The 20289-nt window shown below is 42.2% G+C and overlaps 1 protein-coding gene across 1 annotated transcript in view; it reads right to left on the bottom strand.

The window, feature by feature from the left end:
• Positions 1-20289, bottom strand: part of LOC137301220 (ephrin type-B receptor 2) — a 1084770-nt gene that overhangs the window by 287416 nt on the left and 777065 nt on the right. Inside the window, exon 5 of the mRNA XM_067970697.1 lies at positions 7508-7843. Within this exon, the coding sequence (XP_067826798.1) occupies positions 7508-7843 (336 nt within the window). The remainder of the gene's footprint in view (positions 1-7507; positions 7844-20289) is intronic.

Here is a 20289-nt window from a genome sequence, read left to right as displayed (position 1 = left end):
AAGTGAAAAGGAAGAAAGGGCTGGCATTTATGTAGCGTCTTCCACCATCTCAGGATGCCCCAAAGGACTTTACAGCCAATGAAGTACTTTTGAAGTGTCGTCACTGTTGTAATGAGGGGCAGACGCATTCATTTTAAAATTGCTGGCAGGCACCCACCACACTATGGGCACAGCGTGGACACTTGCTGCAGCGGGGGGCACAGGCAATGGGGTCACTAGAGCAAAGGGCACAGGCAATGGGGTCACTAGGACAAGGGGCACAGGCAATGGGGTCACTAGAGCAAAGGGCACAGGCAATGGGGTCACTAGAGCAAAGGGCACAGGCAATGGGGTCACTAGAGTGGGGGCCACAGGCGTAAAATTTAAATTGGTGAGGCACCGTCCTGACCCGCTTTGGACCTAATCTCAAGTCTAACTCCTTCAATCTGATCAAATGCAGATCAAGTTAATAATGTTCGTAAACTGCTTTATTCCACAGCAGGAGAAACAAATAAAGCACTTAGAATGATAAGAGTCACTTGGTGCAATCAATATAACCCCTGTTTACGCACTATTACAAAAATAAATAACACTCGTACATTTCCCATTTCGGTGGGTTTTCTAACTCAACTTAAAGGCACGGGGGAAATATTCGATAAGTGTGATTTTCAGGCGTGGGTAGCGCAATGCGCTCGTACCCCGCGCCCGACTTCGTGCTGCCTGCTACTTACCATGATATCTCCGTGCAGCCAACACTACCGGCACTGCTGAGAGGCTGCATGGAGAATGAGGAAGTTGGAAATGGGGCGTGCACAACGCATGTCATCAGCAGCCAGCACTACTTAAAGGTGCAGGTGCACATTTCAAACGGCAGGTACACAGCCTACTAGGAGAGGGAAAGATAGCCACAAGGATAGCTGGACCGGCACGAGAGAGGGCTCCGTGCTTCTCCAATGATGCTCTGGAGTCCCTGGCGGGAGGCGCAGATGAAAGGAGGGCCAACATGTACCTGTAGGGTGGCCGGAGACCCTCCAGACTGCATGCATTGGCAGGCTGTGCGCAGGAAATGAACGCCAGGAGCACTGCACCACGCACGTAGGTGTAGTGCCAAAATAAGTTCAATGATTTGACACGAGTGGTCATGGTGAGTGAATGCAAGTGTCAAGTGGCACATCCAACCAACTGAACCACCGCTCCCCGTCACCCACCCACCAACAAACACTGCCCATCCATACACAATGCTGCACTCGGCATGCTGCATCTCACCCACACATAGTGTCACACTTGCAGGTCACACGACCACCACTCACAAGTCAAACAAATTGGCAGCTATTTGACCATGACAGGCACATCACCCACACACCTTGCAGGACACTCACTGACACACTGTCCTCTGTCTTGCTGGAGAAGGTGGCGCATAACCGCCGGCAGCAGATGGGACCTGAGGGTGGACGGGCACGTTTACACATCCTCACCCCCCTAGAGGAGACCGTACTCCGGATCATTGGGCGGGCCGTCGCTGCAGCTGTCATAACATGCCACACTGGAGGTCCCGGTGGAGGGGGTCTCTGCATATCTAATGCTCTTTCTCCTTTCCAACATCTCCCTCCTCCCATAATCTTTCCTGACTCACGTGCTGCACATGCTGTCAGCACACCCCTCTTACTTGCTCCTCTCCCCACTCCACAACTCAACCTGTTTTCCTTTGTCATTGCAGATACCCAAGAACACGTAACGGCACCCTCCGAGGAGGAGGAGGAGGGGGAGGGAAGAGGAAGGGGAGGAGGAGGCGGGGGACACTGAAGCCACACCGTCACTCGATCTCACACTTGCTTCCACCAGCTCAGAGACTGACACTACGCGTCCTTTGGAGGCCGGGTTAGAGGAGGGATCGGCACGTGGTGAGACACCGAGCACAAGTGCACAGGAGCCGGGGCGGAGGGAACGGACACCACAGGAGCCATTCGCCGGAGGGCGAGGTCACTCACTAGTTCTGCTACCGAGGAGTCAGATGAGGACTTCGATGGGCCAGGCTACAGAAGACGCTGATGGGCGTACACCAACAAATGCTTGAGGCACTGGAAAACCTGCCAGAAAGCCTGGGCACAATGAGAAGGGGCATGGAGGAGTCCAGCTCCAAATTGGCGCAGGGCTTTGCGCAGAGCTTGGAGCCCATCCTTTCCCACATGGAACGGGTGGTCACCTCCATCAGTGCACCTGTGGAATCCACCATGATGCAGCGTCTGATGACTGATGTCTCACCTTCCATTGCAGCACAAACTGATGCCATCCAAGGTCTGACTGCTGCATTTGGAGCTCAGACTGCTGCTATCGTGGCTCTGGGGACCACTGTGGAACGGGGCTTCCAGGGCATCACAGCACTCCAGCAATCTGTTCTCCAGCTGATCACCAGGATTACTGAGGCACCGCCCCGGGAGAGTGGCAGTGGCGCCATGGCAGTCGGACCTGCTGTCCTCTCTCAGGACGACAGCATTCCTGCTCCCACCCTGCCACTCCGCCAGTGCTCCTGTTGTTGCCTCTCGGCCAGCCAGGCCAGACTGCTGCAGCCCATGCTGAAATGGTGCAGTCTGAAGCCGGGCCCTCCCGGCCCAGAGCTGCTCGAGGTCGATTCCTAGGCCATCTGCACACTCCTCAATTGAAGGCCAGCAGCTACTGGGAAGCACCTCATAGGAGCTCTAGGATCGGTGAAGGCAGACGGACAACAGGCACTAAGGGAATGCACAAGGGGGAATAGTTCTGTTCTGTTTCCATAATTTCATTTACTCAGTGATAAATGTGACTTTGATTTTACATTTTGTTGCATGAAAACTGTACTCCCGCTCCCTCCGGTATACCCAAAGTCTTTCCCGCGCACGCTAACCCATCCACTCCCGTATCATACAGATTTAAATCCTCTCTTTTCCCTTTGTTGATTCGGACTGTCTTATTCAGCAGAGGTGGTGGTTTTTATTTACACAATGAGCTGAGAGGGAAACCAATGTGTAATCAGATGGAGGGCGATTTGATTGTCTTGTGGGAGAGGAAGGGTGGGGAATGTAGGACTGTTGGTGAGTTGGGGGATGTAGTTCCAATTATTGATAGTGGGCACGGATCAGGCGAGCAAACAGAGCCCTCGCAGACAAGGCCTGTAGTTCCTGCTGCACCCTTGTGCCTTCCTCCACCTCCTCTTCTGGCTCCATCCCCTCGTCCTGCTCCTCCTCCTCAGCCTCTTCCTCCTTAGCCTCTTCCTCCTCAGCCTCCTCCTCCTCAGCCTCTTCCTCCACCTCCTCAGCCTCCTCCTCCTCTACCTCTGGCTCAGGATCTGTGACTAACAGTCATTCAACACCTTTGATTAATGATCAAATACATCTGTCGTTAACAGTCAAACAGCACCGATGATTATCAGTCAAACAATACCTGCGATTAACACTCAAACAAAACCTGCGATTAACTGTCAAAAAGCACCTGAGATTAACAATCAAACACACCTGTGACTAACAGTTATTCAATCCTTGTGATTAACGGTCAAACACATCTATAGTTAACAGTCAAACAGCACCTGTGAATATCAGTACAACAACACCTGTGATTAACAGTCAAACAATACCTGCGATTAACAGTCAAACATATCTGTGATTAACACTCAAACAACACCTATGATTAACAGTCAAACTGCACTTATGACTAATGGTCCAACGCAGCTGTGAATGACCATCAAACACACCTATGATTAACAGTCAAACACACCTGTGATTAACAGTCAAACAATACCTGTGATTACCAATCAAACAACACCTGTGAAACACAACTGGTCAAATACACCTCTGATTAACAGTCAAACACAACCGTGATTAATAAATAAACATCACCAGTGATTAATGGTCCTACACAGTTGCGATTAACAGTCAAACAGCACCTGTGATTATCAATCAAATGCACCAGAGATGAATGGTCAAAATACACCTATGATTAACTTTCAAACACACCTGTGATTAATAGGCAAACAACATCTGTGATTAACTGTGAACCAGCACCTGTGATTAACAATCAAACACAACTGTGAACAACAGTCATTCAGCACCTGTGATTAACGGTCAAACACATCTGCAGTAAACAGTCAAACAGTGCCTGTGAATATCAGTGCAATAACACCTGTGATTAACAGTCAAACAATGCCTCTGATTAATAATGAAACAACACCTGTGACTAATGTTCAAACACACCTGTGAATGACCGTCAAACACGCCTATGAATAACAGTCAAACACACCCGTGATTAACAGTCAAACAATATCTGTAATTAACAGTCAAACATTATCAATCAAATTGCACCTTTGATAAAAAATCAAACAGACCGGTGTTTAACAGTCAAACAGCACCTCTGATTAACAGTCAAACAGTACCTGTGATTATCAGTCAAACTGCACTTGTGATTAAAAATCAAACACACCAGCGATTAACTGTAAATCACACCTGATATTGATGGCCCAACATACCTGTGATTAACTTTCAAACAGAATCTGTGAATAACAGTCAAAGAGCACCTGTTATTAACAATCCAACACAACTATGATTAACAGTCACACATCACCTGTGATGAACAGTCAAACAGCACCTGTGATTAATGGTCAAACACATCAGTGCGTAACACGCCTGTGATTAACAGTCAAACAATAGCTGCGACTAACAGTCAAACAAATCTGTGATTAAAACACAAACAACACCTGTGATTAATGGTCCTACACACCTGTGATCAATAATCAAACAGCCCCTGTGATCAATAATCAAACAGCCCCTGTGATCAATAGTCTAACAGCCCCTGTGATCAATAATCTAACAGCCCCTGTGATTAATAGTCAAACAGTCCCTGTGATCAATAATCTAACAGCCCCTGTGATTAATAGTCAAACAGTCCCTGTGATCAATAATCAAACAGTCCCTGTGATCAATAATCAAACAGCCCCTGTGATCAATAATCAAACAGCCCCTGTGATCAATAATCAAACAGCCCCTGTGATCAATAGTCAAACAGCCCCTGTGATCAATAGTCAAACATTCCCTGTGATTAATAATCAAACAGCCCCTGTGATCAATAATCAAACAGCCCCTGTGATCAATAGTCAAACAGCCCCTGTGATCAATAGTCAAACAGCCCCTGTGATCAATAGTCAAACAGTCCCTGTGATTAATAGTCAAACAGCCCCTGTGATCAATAGTCAAACAGCCCCTGTGATCAATAATCAAACAGTACCTGTGATTATCAGTCAAACAGTCCCTGTGATTAAAAATCAAACACACCAGCGATTAACTGTAAATCACACCTGATATTGATGGCCCAACATACCTGTGATTAACTTTCAAACAGAATCTGTGGACAGAAGGAGGGACATCCTGTAACCGCAATGGGGGGAGGGGGGAACGAGAGGCCCTCCAGACATATATCCAAAAGGCAGTGGGAGGCAGCGGGGGATGAAGACAATGCCAGGCGCACAGCATCATGAACATGGATGCAGTGCAGGAAGAAGTTCAATGCTTTGACATGAGTGGTCAAGGTGAGTGAGGTCAACTGTCAAGTGGTGTCTCCTACCAACTGCACCATGCACTACACCCCCATCACCCACATACCAATAAACTCACTCTTTCCATCAGTACTCAACTCTTCCCATCAGATGCTTCCTCTCACCCTTACAAATTACCACTGTTTCAACCGCCCACCCACATCTCACAGGCCACACACACTGGAAGCTATTCAACCATGACAGACACATCACCCAGACACACGTCCCGCTTTCTTGCAGGAGAAGATGGCGCATATCAAGAGGCAGCAAGTGACAGTGGCATTGAGCCCCTCGAGCCTGTTCCACCATTCAATGAGATCATGGTGGACCTGTGACCTAACTCCATATTCCTAGTATTCAAGTGTAGGAGAGCTCCAAAAACAGTTACAGATGTCTCAGCAGCCAGAAGCAAGAATCCAGCCACTAACTTGTAAATCCTGCATGGTCCCTTTAAATAGCGCTGGTGGGGGGTCCTCCAGACACTCTAAGACACGTTCAGATGGTCGAGGTTCAGACTGTGCATTGAGTTGAGCATTAAGGTCGAAAATGGTGTCCATCACTTTAAATCAGCGTTGCACACTGATTGCACGCATTTTCTCCCGACTTTACATGATTCCAGCGTTCGTTATCTGCACCTGGGCTAACTCCTATACCAAGATGGCGTCCGGCGCACGTCATGCTGGAAACGTACGTACGCATCCAAGGTGCCATCTTGGATGTCGGAGAGGCCATGTAGCACCAAAACAACGGGCGCTACACGGCCCAATTTAGTGCCCATTGTCCCTTGAACCAACATAGTGTCCACTTCAGTGGTTTTCAGTGCAGGTGTTAGTATGATCATAACACTAACACCATCTGGGTGGAAAGATTCCACTTAACATTCTTATTTCGAACTACCTCACTTTAATTCATGCCAACCAGTATTTCAATCCCAAACACAATCCCAACTTCCTTTGTAATTTAAATCCCTGATAGCTGGAACCGCCCTGTTGCTTGCCTCTGTACCTGTCAAGATCATTTCTATGTTCATTGCCCAGACCTGTACTAAGTACTCCAAATAGGTATCACCAAAAGCCGATACAGGAATAAGACAGCGATTTGATTTGCACTGTGATAAATCCTTATTCCATCCCTCGTTATATTTACATACAGCCAATACCTTTTAGAATTAACCTATGTCAACAATGGTTATTAGAACAAATCTAAAATGACAAGACCTAGGGGTTTCTGATACTTGCTGATCACTGAAGGCTGATGATCACACAAACTGTCTTGTCCAGACTATTTGTAAAGATTTTCTGTTTGCAAATTTGAAACACCAGTTGATTTGTATTTAGTCACAAATCAGTTGTTTTCAAGTCGATGCTGTAAAACCCACCCAACTTCATCAATGGAGCTGCAACACATTGTACAAACCATTCCAGGTAGAGCTTGTCCCACAATATCACCATGAAACACAACGTTCTAAAGGACGAGCTTTACATTTTGTTCTCCAGTTTGGCATTCTGAAGGGAATTTCAGGAGAGAACCCATCATAAGGCATCATGTGAGATCAGTGTGGATTGGAAGGTGTCTATTGAGGCAGCCAATGTCCCTCCATCATTCTGTCTCACAGGATGCTGCAAGTGTCCCATCCCTCCATTCAGACACTGGGAATCACTGCTCCCTCACTATACGGGAGAACAGCTCTATCTGTCTAATGAGCAATAGAGAAAAGTAATGGTATCACGGTGACAGTAACAGCTGCAAGCATCAGAAAAAAACTGCTGTCGTCTTTTAAAATGAATCAACATGGAACTGGATATAGAGCAGAACAAGAATTGTTTAAAGAATTGTAGGGAGTTGCAGTTCTAGGCTCTCTGGGATTATTTCCTCTCCTCATGCGCCATTAGTCATGCTGCCAGGAATTCCCTTCACCCACACAGACAAACAATGCCAATCAGAAGGAATAGAAAATACCAAGTTTCTTACCAGCTTGATTGGTGGTAATATTGACAGACGCAAAGTGGGGTGAGTAAGGGCTCTGATCAGACACTCCATTCACGGCCTGGATCTCGAAGGTGTACTGCGTGTGTGCCAGCAGGTCGCTGATGTAAACACGAGGCTCAGCCAAGCCCAGCTGACGTGGAACAAACTGCACGTTGTCCCCACATCGTGTGCAAGTCCCACGGCCCGAGTTACAGCTCTTACAGATCACATTGTAAACCACATCTTCACGGCCTCCTATCTCCCGAGGAGAAGTCCATTCCAGGTTAAGAGATGTTTCATTTACACTGGAGATAACAGTCTGTGGAGAGGAGGGGGTCGCTGGGGGAAAAATCAAACAAAAATTAAAATCATTAGGCCCAGTAATAACACAACTCACGGTCACCACTGGAAATTCAACTTTGAAATCTTTCATTATTAAGCACATTTTTCTCTTTTTGCATGACTAGATTCCTCTTTTTTGATGTATTCTGTGTACGATTAGTGCAGTTACTAGGGAATGATTATTAGATGTAGTTAAAAGGAAAAGTGTCTGGAGCAGATTGCCTTCAGACATTGTGTAACTTTCCCCCACTCTGCTGGAATAGGTGGCTGCAATCTGCCTGATTGATGCAGCATCTTTCTGAAGGAATGAGACATTAAGGCTGTAAAGTGGACGATGTATCTGTTTACTGAAAGTAAAACCTTAAAGAGAAAAACATTTCTAGCACCCCTTCAATTTATTTTCAGTTGCCTCTCCGCTCTGGAAAGCTGGAATACCGTTTTATAACCCTGGGCTAGAGGGGGCCATGCCCAATTTGCAGACGATAGTAAAATATGAAGCATGGTAAATAATTCTGACGGCCACAGGAAGCTGCAAGGAGATATTGATAAGAGGGTGGAATGGGCCAAAATGTGAGTTAAGATCTCTGGGCTCGCACACTGCGGTTCACTGTCCCCCTCGGCCCTGCCCACACCACACCCACTGTGAGTTAAAATCTCTGGGCTCGCACACTGCGGTTCACTGTCCCCCTCGGCCCTGCCCACACCACTCCCGCTGTGAGTTAAAATCTCTGGGCTCGCACACTGCGGTTCACTGTCCCCCTCGGCCCTGCCCACACCACTCCTGCTGTGAGTTAAAATCTCTGGGCTCGCACACTGCGGTTCACTGTCCCCCTCGGCCCTGCCCACACCACTCCTGCTGTGAGTTAAAATCTCTGGGCTCGCACACTGCGGTTCACTGTCCCCCTCGGCCCTGCCCACACCACTCCCGCTGTGAGTTAAAATCGAGGCTTTAGTGTGCTATTAGTTTGTTTGCTGATTTGTACCGCCTTTAATAAACGTTTTTTTTGAAAATACAAACAAAACTTGCTTCACAAAATGCTCAAAGATTGATAGCTTATGCAATTTCTAGACTTTTAAACAAAAAAAATTACATTTAAGCCCCCAAAATGGTCTGTGAAGGTTTTTAACTGAATTGTGAGCCACAATGAAGAGGGGGGCAGGATTACCAGGATTGACAAAGGTAGCAGCCAATCAGGAGCAGTCTAATATTTCATATTAATCTACCAGCTAAATTTAAATCAGTCAGAAAATAAACTGATATCTTCTTCAGTTTTCCCTTTAAAAAAAATATATTCTATATGAACAATTGAATAAATTCAAAGCAGAAATAGACAGTTTCCTAGAAGTAAAGGGAATTAGGGGTTACGGGGAGCGGGCAGGAAATTGGACATGAATTTAGATTTGAGGTTAGGATCAGATAAGCCATGATCTTATTGAATGGTGGAGCAGGCTCGAGGGGCCGATTGGCCTACTCCTGCTCCTATTTCTTATGTTCTTATGTTCTTAATTTTTGTTTTACTCTTTAAATATCGACAAAATATATTACAGGCAGGTGTTGTTTGATGGTTAATCACAGATGTTGTTTGGCTGTTGATCACAGGTGTGTTTGACTGTTAAGATCAGGTGTTGTTTTATTGTTAATCATTGGTGTGGTTGACTGTTAATTACAGGTACTGTTTGACTATTAACGACAGGTGTTGTTTGTTTGTTAATCACAGGTAATAGAATCATAGTAAATTTACGGCAAAGGAGGCCATTCGGCCCAAGGTGTCCGTGCCGGCCAAGAATGAGCCACCCAGCCTAATCCCACTTTCCAGCACTCGGTCCGTAGCTTTGAGGGTCGCGGCACTTCAAGTTTATATCCAGGTACTTTTCAAATGAGTTGAGGGTTTCTGCAGGTATTGTTTGACTGTTAATCGCAGGTTTGTTTGATTGTTAATCATAGGTATGTTTGACGGTCATTCACAGGTGTGTTTGACCTTTAGTCATAGGTGCTGATTGACTGTTAATCACAAACCTGTTTGACTGTTAATCACAGGTGTGTTTGGTCTTTAATCACAGGAGTAGTTTGATTGTAAATCAGAGGTATTGCTTGACTGTTAATCACAGGTGTTGTTTAAGTGTTAATCGCAGGTATTGTTTGACTGTTAATCACAGGTCTTATTGCATTGATATTCACAGGTGCTGTTTGACTGTTAACTACAGATGTGCTTGACCATTAATCACAGGTGTGTTTAATTGTTAATCACAGGTGGTGTTTCACAGTTAATCACAGATGTTGCTTGACTATTAATCACAGGTGTATTTGACCATTAATCACAGGTGCTGTTTGACTGTTAATCACAGGTGTTGTTTGATCATTAATCAGAGGCATTGTTTGACTGTTAATCACAGATGTGTTTGTCTATTAATCATAGGTGTGTTTGACCAATAACAGGTTCTGTTTGACTATTAATAACAGGTTCTGTTTGACTATTAATCGCAGGGGTGCTTTCACTGTTACACACAGGTGCGGTTGACCATTATTCACAGGTGCTCTTTGATTGTTAATCACGGGTGTATATGACTGGGTGTGTTTGACCATTAATCACAGGTATTGTTTGACAGCTAATCACAGATGATCTGTGATTATTAATCACAGGTATGTTTGATTGTTAATAACACATGCTCTTTGACTGTAATCACATGTGCTGTTTGACAGTTAATCACAGGTGTATTTGATTTTTGATCACAGGTGTAATTTGATTGATAATCACAGGTGCTTTCTGACTGTTAATCAAAAGTGCTGTTTGGCTGTTAATCACAAGTATGTTTCATTTTTTTATCATTGGTGCAATTTGATTGATAATCACAGGTGCTGTTTAACTGTGAATCACAGGTGTGTAGGACCATTAATCACAGGTGTTGTTTCATTTTTAATCACGGTTGTGTTTGCCCATTAATCACTGGTGTTGTTTGACTGTTAATCACAGATATTGTTTGACTGTTAATCACAGGTGTGATTGATTGTCATTCACAGGTGTGTTTGACCATTAGTCATAGGTGCTGATTGACTGTTAATCACAAACCTGTTTGACTGTTAATCACAGGTGTGTTTGGCCGCTAATTACAGGAGTAGTTTGATTATAAATCAGAGGCATTGTTTGACTGTTAATCACAGGTGTTGTTTGAGTGTTAATTGCAGGTATTGTTTGACTGTAAATCACAGGTGCTGTCTTAATGTTAATCACAGGCGTTATTGCACTGATAGTCACAGGTGCTGTTGGACTGTTAACCACAGATTTTTAATCACAGGTGTGTTTGACAGTTAATCACAGGCGTTTGACCAATAATTAAGGGTGCTGTTTGACCATTAATCATAGGCATTGTTTGACAGTTAATCACAGGTGGTGTGTGACTGTTAATCATAGGTGTGTTTGATTGTTAAAAACAGGTGCTCTTTAACTGTTAATCACTGATGCTGTTTGAAAGTTAATCACAGGTGTGTTGTGACCATTAATTTCAGATGTGTTTTAAAGTTAATCACAGGCGTTTGACTGTTAATTAAAGGTGCTGATTGACTATTAATTGCAAGTGTGTTTGATTTGTTTATCACAGGTGCAATTTGATTGATAATCACAAGTGCTGATTGACTGTTAATCATGGGTGTTTAGGACCATTAATCACAGGTGTGCTTTGTTTGTTAATCACGGTTGTGTTTAATTGTTAATCACAGGTGTATTTGACCAGTTGTGTTTGACCATTAATCACAGGTGCTGCTTGACTGTTAATCACAGGTATGTTTGACTGTTATTAATCATTGGTATGTTTGACCGTCTTTCACAGGTGTGTTTGACCGTTAGTCATAGGTGCTGTTTGACTGAAAATCACAGGTGTGTTTGACTATTAATCACAGGTGTTGAATGAGTGTTAATCACAGGTGTGCTTGATTGTTAATCACGTGCTGGTTCACTGTTAATCACAGATGTTGTTTGACTATTAATCACAGGTGTGTTTTGACCATTAATCACAGGCAGTGTTTGACAGTTAATTGCAGGTGATGTGTGACTGTTAGTCATTGTTGTGTTTGATTGTTAATAACAGGTGCTCTTTGAATGTTAATGACAGGTGTGTTGGGACCATTAATCTCAGGTCTGTTTTACAGTTAATCACAGGCGTGTTTGATTTTTAATCATAAGTGCAGTTTGACTGATAATCATAGGTGCGTTTGCTATTTTATCACAGGTGCAATTTGATTATTAATTACTGGTGTTGTTTGACTGTTAATCACAGGTGTGTAGGACCATTAATCACAAGTGCAGTTTGATTGTTAATCACAGATATGTTTGACTGTTAATCACATGTATTGCTTGTCTGTTAATCACAGGCATTGTTTGACTGTTAATCATAGGCGTGTTGTTTGACGGTCATGCACAGGTGTGTTTGACCATTAATCATAAGTGCGGTTTGACTGTTAATCAAAGATTTGTTAGACTGTTAATTACAGGTGTGTTTGACCATTAATCACAGGTATCGTTTGATGATTATTCAGAGGCATTGTTTGAGTATTAATCACAGATATGTTTGACTGTTAATCAAAGGTGTGTTGGGACCATTAATCTCAAGTGTGTTTTACAGTTAATCACAAGCGTGTTTGATTTTTAATCACAGGTGCTGTTTGACTGTTATCAAAGTTGCTGTTTGACTGTTAATCACAGGAATGTTTGATTTTTAATCACAGGTGTGTTTGACCATTAATCACAGGCATTGTTTAACAATTAATCACAGGTGATGTGTGACTGTTAATTACAGTTGTATTTGATTGTTAATAACAGGTGCTCTTTGACTGTTAATCACAGGTGTGTTTTACAGTTATTTGATTTTTAATCACAAGTGCAGTTTGACTGATAAGCACAGGTGATGTGTGGCTGTTAATCACAGGAGTGCAATACCATTAATTGCAGGTGCTGTTTGTTTGTTAACCACAAGTGTATTTGACCAGTTGTGTTTGGCCATTAATCACAGGTGTTATTTGACTGATAATCACAGGTACTGTTTGACTGTTAATCACAGGCGTGTTTGACCATTAATCGCAGGTGCTGTGTGATTATTAATCAGAGGCATTGTTTGACTGTTAATCACAGGTGTTGTTTGAGTGTTAATCACAGATATGTTTGACTGTTTATCATACGTGTGTTTGACGGTCTTTCACATGTATGTTTGACCATTAGTCGTAGGTGTTGTTTGACTGATAATCACAGGTGTGTTTGACAGTTAATCACAGATGATGTGTGACTGTTAATCATAGGTATGTTTGTTTGTTAATCACAGGCGTGTTTGACCATTAACCATAGGTGCTGTTTGACTGTTAATCAAAGGTTTGGTTGACTGTTAATTATAGGTGTGTTTAACCGTTAATCACAGGTGCTGTTTGACTGTTAATCACAAGTCTCTTTGACTGTTAATCACAGGTGTGTTTGTCTATTAATCAGAGGTGTGTTTGACCATTAATAACAGGTTCTGTTTGACTATTAATCGCAGGGGTGCTTTCACTGTTACACACAGGTGCGGTTGACCATTATTCACAGGTGCTGTTTGTTTGTTAATCACAGTTTTGTTTGACCATTAATCACACGTGCTATTTGACTGTTAGTCACAGGTGTTGTTTGTTTGTTAATCACAGTTTTGTTTGACAATTAATCACATGTGCTATTTGACTGTTAATCACAGATGTATTTGATTTTTTTATCACAGATGCAATTTGATTGATAATCACAGGTGTTGTTTGTTTGTTAATCTCTGTTGTGTTTAATTGTTAATCACAGTTGTATTTGACCAGTTGTGTTTGACATTTAATAACAGGCGCTGCTTGACTGTTAATCACAGGTGCTGCTTGACTGTTAATCACAGGTATGTTTGACTGTTATTAATCATAGGCATGTTTGACGGTCTTTAACAGGTGTGTTTAACTGTTAGTCATAGGTGCTGTTTGACTGATAATCACAGGTGCGTTTGACTATTAATCACAGGTATTGAATGACTGTTAACCACATGTGTGTTTTGACCATTGATCACAAGCATTGTTTGACAGTTAATTGCAGGTGATGTGTGACTGTTAATCTTGTTATGTTTGATTGTTAATAACAGGTGCTCTTTGAATGTTAATGACAGGTGTGTTGGGACCATTAATCTCAGGTCTGTTTTACAGTTAATCACAGGCGTGTTTGATTTTTAATCATAAGCGCAGTTTGACTGATAATCACAGGTGTGTTTGCTATTTTATCACAGGTGCAATTTGACTATTAATTACTGGTGTTGTTTGACTGATAATCACAGGTGTGTAGGACCATTAATCACAAGTGCAGTTTGATTGTTAATCACAGATATGTTTGACTGTTAATCACATGTAGTGTTTGTCTATTAATCACAGGTATTATTTGACTGTTAATCATAGGCGTGTTGTTTGACAGTCATGCACAGGTGTGTTTGACCATTAATCATAAGTGCGGTTCGACTGTTAATCAAAGATTTGTTAGACTGTTAATTACAGGTGTGTTTGACCGTTAATCACAGGTATTGTTTGATGATTATTCAGAGGCATTGTTTGAGTATTAATCACAGACATGTTTGACTGTTAATCACAGGTGTGTTGGGACCATTAATCTCAAGTATGTTTTACAGCTAATCACAAGCGTGTTAGATTTTTAATCACAAGTGCAGTTTGACTGATAATCACAGGTGCTGTTTGACTGTTAATCAAAGTTGCTGTTTGACTGTTAATCACAGGAATGTTTGATTTTTAATCACAGGTGTGTTTGACCATTAATCACAGGCATTGTTTGGCAATTAATCACAGGTGATGTGTGACTGTTAATTATAGTTGTATTTGATTGTTAATAACAGGTGCTCTTTGACTGTTAATCACAGGTGTGTGTGACCATTAATCTCAGGTGTGTTTTACAGTTACTCACAGGCGTGTTTGATTTTTAATCACAAGTGCAGTTTGACTGATAAGCACAGGTGATGTTTGACTGTTAATCACAGGAGTGTAGTACCATTAATCGCAGGAGCTGTTTGTTTGTTAATCACAAGTGTATTTGACCTGTTGCGTTTGGCCATTAATCACAGGTGTTGTTTGACTGATAATCACAGGTACTGTTTGACTGTTAATCATAGGCGTGTTTGACAGTCATTCACGGGTGTGTTTGACCATTAGTCACAGGTGTGTTTGACCATTAGTCACAGGTGCTGTGTGATTATTAGTCAGAGGCATTGTTTGACTGTTAATCACAGGTGATGTTTGAGTGTTAATCACAGATATGTTTGACTGTTAATCACAGGTGATATTGCAGTGATATTCACAGGTACTGTTTGACTGATAACTACAAATGTGTTTGACTGTTATTCACAGGTGTTTTTGACCGTTAATCACAGGTACTGTTTGTTGATTATTCAGAGGCATTGTTTGAGTATTAATCGCAGGTGTTGTTTGAGTGTTAATCACAGATATGTTTTACTGTTAATCACAGGTGTGTTGGGACCATTAATCTCAAGTATGTTTTACAGTTAATCGTTGGTGTGTTTGATTTTTAATCACAAGTGCAGTTTGACTGATAATCACAGGTGCTGTTTGACTGTTAATTAAAGGTGCTGCTTGACTATTAATCACAGATGTGCTTTCACTGTTACGCACTAGTGTGTTTGACCATTGATCACAGGCGTTGTTTGACTGTTAATCACAGGGCTTTTTGGCTCTTAATCACAGGTGTGTTTGACCGTTACTCATAGGTATAGTTTGATGATTATTCAGAGGCATTGTTTGAGTATTAATCACAGGCGTTGTTTGACTGTTAATTAAAGGTGCTGTCTGACTATTAATCACAGATGTGCTTTCACTGTTACGTACTAGTGTGTTTGACCATTAATCACAGGCGTTGTTTGATTGTTAATCACAGGGCTTTTTGACTGTTAATCACAGGTGTGTTTGACTGTTAATCACAGGTGTTGTCTGAGTGTTAATCGCTGATATGTTTGATTGTTAGTCATAGGTATTTTTCGACTGTTAATCGCAGGTGTTGTCTGAGTGATAATCACAGATATGTTTGACTGTTATTTGCAGTTAATGTTTGACTGTTAATCACAGGTTTGTTGGGACCATTAGTCTCAAATGTGTTTTACAGTTAATCACAGGCTTGTTTGAATTTTAATCACAAGTGCAGTTTGACTGATAATTAAAATTGCTCTTTGACTATTAATCACAGGTGTACTATCACTGTTAGGCACCGGTGTGTTTGACCATTAATCACAGGTGCTGTTTGACTGTTAATAACAGGTGCTATTTGAAAGTTAATCGCAGGTGTATTGCAACCATTATTCTCAGGTGTGTTTTACAGTTAATCGCAGGCGTGTTTGATTTTTACTCACAAGTGCAGTTTGGCTGATGATCACATGTGCTGATTGACTGTTAATCAAAGGAATGTTTGACTTTTAATCACAGGTTCTGTTTGATTGTTAATCACAGGTGATGTGTGACAGTCAATCATAGTTGTATTTGATTGTTAATAACAGGTGCTCTTTGACTGTTAATCACAGGTGTGTTGTGACCATTAATCTCAGGTGTGTTTTACAGTTATTCACGGGCGTGTTTGATTTTTAATCACAAGTGCAGTTTGACTGATAAGCACAGGTGATGTTTGACTGTTAATCACAGGAGTGCAGTACCATTAATCACAGGTGCTGTTTGTTTGTTAATCACAAGTGTATTTGACCAGTTGTGTTTGGCCATTATTCACAGGTGTTGTTTGACTGATAATCACAGGTACTGCTTGACTGTTGATCACAGATATGTTTGACTGATAATCACAGGTATTGTTTGACTGTTAATCATAGGTGTGTTTGACAGTCATTCACGGGTGTGTTTGACCGTTAATCACAGGTGCTGTGTGATTATTAGTCAGAGGCATTGTTTGACTGTTAATCACAGGTGTTGTTTGGGTGTTAATCACAGATATGTTTGACTGTTAATCACAGGTGTTATTTCACTGATATTCACAGGTACTGTTTGACTGTTAACTACAGATGTGTTTGATTGTTATTCACAGGTGTGTTTGACCATCAATCACCAGTATTGTTTGATGACTATTCAGAGGCATTGTGTGAGTATTAATCACAGGTGCTCTTTGAGTGTTAATCGCAGATATGTTCGACTGTTAATCACAGGTGTGTTGGGACCATTAATCTCAAATATGTTTTACAGTTAATCACAAGCATGTTTGATTTTTAATCACAAATGCAGTTTGACTGATAATCACAGGTAATGTTTGACTGTTAATTAAAGGTGCTGTTTGACTATTAATCACAGGCGTGCTTTCACTGTTACGCACTAGTGTGTTTGACCATTAATCACAGGTGCTGTTTGATTGTTAATCACTGGTGTGTTTGACCATTAATCACAGGTGATGTTTGAGGATTAAACAGAGGCATTGTTTGACTGTTAATCACAGGTGTCGCTTGGCTGTTAATCATAGATATGTTTCAATGTTAATCATAGGTATTGTTTGACTGTCGCAGGTGTTGTTTGATTGTTAATCACAGATATGTTTGACTGTTAATCACAGGTATTTGACTGTTAACCACAGGTGTTATTGCACTGATATTCACAGGTACTGTTTGACTGTTAACTACAGATGTAATTGACTGTTAATCACATGTGTGGTTGATTGTTAATCACAGGTGTGTTTGATTGTTAATCACAGGTGCTGGTTCACAGTTAATCACAGATTAACAGGTGTGTTTGAAAGTTGATCATAGGTAATACCATTATTCAAGAAGGGGAGTAGGGAAAAACCAGGGAACGACAGGCCAGTGAGCCTAACATCAGTGGTAGGAAAATTATTGGAAAAAATTCTGAAGGACAAAATTAGTCTCCACTTGGAGAAGCAAGGATTAATCAGGGATAGTCAACAAGGGAAGATCATGTCTGACTAATTTGATTGAATTTTTTGAGGGGGTGACTAGGCGTGTGGATGAGGGTAACGCAGTGGATGTGGTATACATGGATTTCAGTAAGGCCTTCGATAAAGTCCCCCACAGGAGACTGGTCAAGAAGGTACGAGCCCATGGAATCCAGGGTGCCTTGGCACTTTGGATACAAAACTGGCTTAGTGGCAGAAGGCAGAGGGTGATGGTCGAAGGTTGTTTTTGTGACTGGAAGCCTGTGGCCAGTGGGGTACCACAGGGATCGGTGCTGGGTCCCTTGCTGTTTGTGGTCTACATTAATGACTTGGATATGAATGTAAAAGGTATGATCAGTAAGTTCGCTGATGATACAAAAATTGGTAGGGTGGTAAATAGCGAGGAGGATAGCCTCAGTCTGCAGGACGATATAGATGGATTGGTCAGATGGGCGGAACAGTGGCAAATGGAATTTAACCCGGAAAAGTGCGAGGTGATGCACTTTGGAGGGACTAACAAGGCAAGGGAATACATAATGAATGGGAGGACCCTAGGCAAGACAGAGGGTCAGAGGGATCTTGGTGTGCAAGTTCACAGATCCCTGAAGGCGGCGGAACAGGTAGATAAGGTGGTAAAGAAGGCATATGGGATACTTGCCTTTATTAGCCGAGGCATAGAATATAAGAGCAAGGAGGTTATGATGGAGCTGTATAAAACACTGGTTAGGCCACAGCTGGAGTACTGTGTGCAGTTCTGGTCGCCACACTACAGGAAGGATGTGATCGCTTTGGAGAGGGTGCAGAGGAGATTCACCAGGATGTTACCAGGACTGGAGCGCTTCAGCTATGAAGAGAGACTGGGAAGATTGGGTTTGTTTTCCTTGGAGCAGAGGAGGCTGAGGGGGGACATGATTGAGGTGTACAAAATTATGAGGGGCACAGATAGGATGGATACTAAGGAGCTTTTTCCCTTCGCTGAGGGTACTATAACAAGGGGACATAGATTCAAGGTAAAAGGCGGGAGGTTTAGAGGGGATTTGAGAAAGAACTTTTTCACCCAGAGTGTGGTTGGAGTCTGGATCTCACTGCCTGAAAGGGTTGTGGAGGCAGGAACCCTCACAACATTCAAGAAGCATTTGGATGAGCACTTGAAATGCCATAGCATACAAGGCTACGGACCAAATGCTGGAATATGGGATTAGAGTAGACAGGGCTGATGGCCGGCGCGGACACGATGGGCCGAAGGGCCTCTATCCGTGCTGTATAACTCTATGACTCTATGACTCTAGGTGTGTTTTGACCATTAATCTCAGGTGCATTTGACTGTTAATCACAGGTGTGTTTGTTTTTTAATCAGAGGTGCGTTTGACCATTAATCACAGGAGTTGTTTGACAGATAATCACAGGTGATGTGTGGACAGTTAATCTTAGGTGTGTTTGATTGTTAATAACAGGTGTTCGTTGAGTGTTAATCACAGGTGCTGATTGAAAGTTAATCACAGGTGTGCTGTGACCATTAATCTCAGGTGTGTTTTACAGTTAATCACAGACATGTTTGACTGTTAATCATAGGCATGTTTGACGGTCATTCACAGGTGTGTTTGACCATGAGTCATGGGTGCTGTTTGACTGGTAATCACAGGGGCTGTTTGACTGTTAATCACAGGTGTTGTTTGATTATTAATCAGAGGCATTGGTTAACTGTTAATCACAGGTGTTATTGCACTGATATTCACAGGTGCTGTTTGACTGTTAACTACAGATATGTTTGACCGTTAGCCACAGGTGTTGAATGACTGTTAATCACAGGTGTGTTTGATTGTTAATCACAGGTGCTGGTTCACAGTTAATCACAAATGTTGTTTGACTATTAATCACAGGTGTGTTAATCATAGGTGTGTTTTGACCATTAATCTCAAGTGCATTTGATTTATAGTCACAGGTGCTGTTTGACTGTTAATCATGAGTGTGTAGGACCATTAATCACAGGTGTTTTTTGTTTGTTAATCATGGTTGTGCTTGACGATTAATCAAAGGTGTTGTTTGACAGTTAATCACATATGATGTGTGTCTGCTAATCATAGGTGTGTTTGATTGTTAATAACAGGTACTCTTTGACTGTTAATCACAGGTGCTGTTTGCAAGTTAATCACAGGTGTGTTGGGACTATTAATCTCAGGTGTACTTTACAGTTAATCTCAGGCTTGTTTGATTTTTTATCACAAGTGCTGTTTGACTGTTAATCATAGGCGTATTTGACCAGTTTTGTTTGACCATTAACCACAGGTGTTGTTTGACTGGTAATCAGAGGTATTGTTTGACTGTTAATCACAGATATGTTTGGCTGGTAATCACAGGTATTGTTTAACTGTTAGTCACAGGTGTCTTTAACCATTAATCATCGGCGTGTTTGACGGTCATTCTCAGGTGTGTTTGACCATAAATCATAAGTTCTGTTTGACTGTTAATCAAAGGTTTGTTTGACTGTTAATCGCAGGTGTTGGTTGATGA

The sequence above is a fragment of the Heptranchias perlo genome, chromosome 32 (genome assembly GCF_035084215.1).
Source record: "Heptranchias perlo isolate sHepPer1 chromosome 32, sHepPer1.hap1, whole genome shotgun sequence".
In the NCBI taxonomy this organism is placed as follows: Eukaryota; Metazoa; Chordata; class Chondrichthyes; order Hexanchiformes; family Hexanchidae; genus Heptranchias; species Heptranchias perlo.
This window is presented reverse-complemented; position numbering and strand designations above follow the sequence as displayed.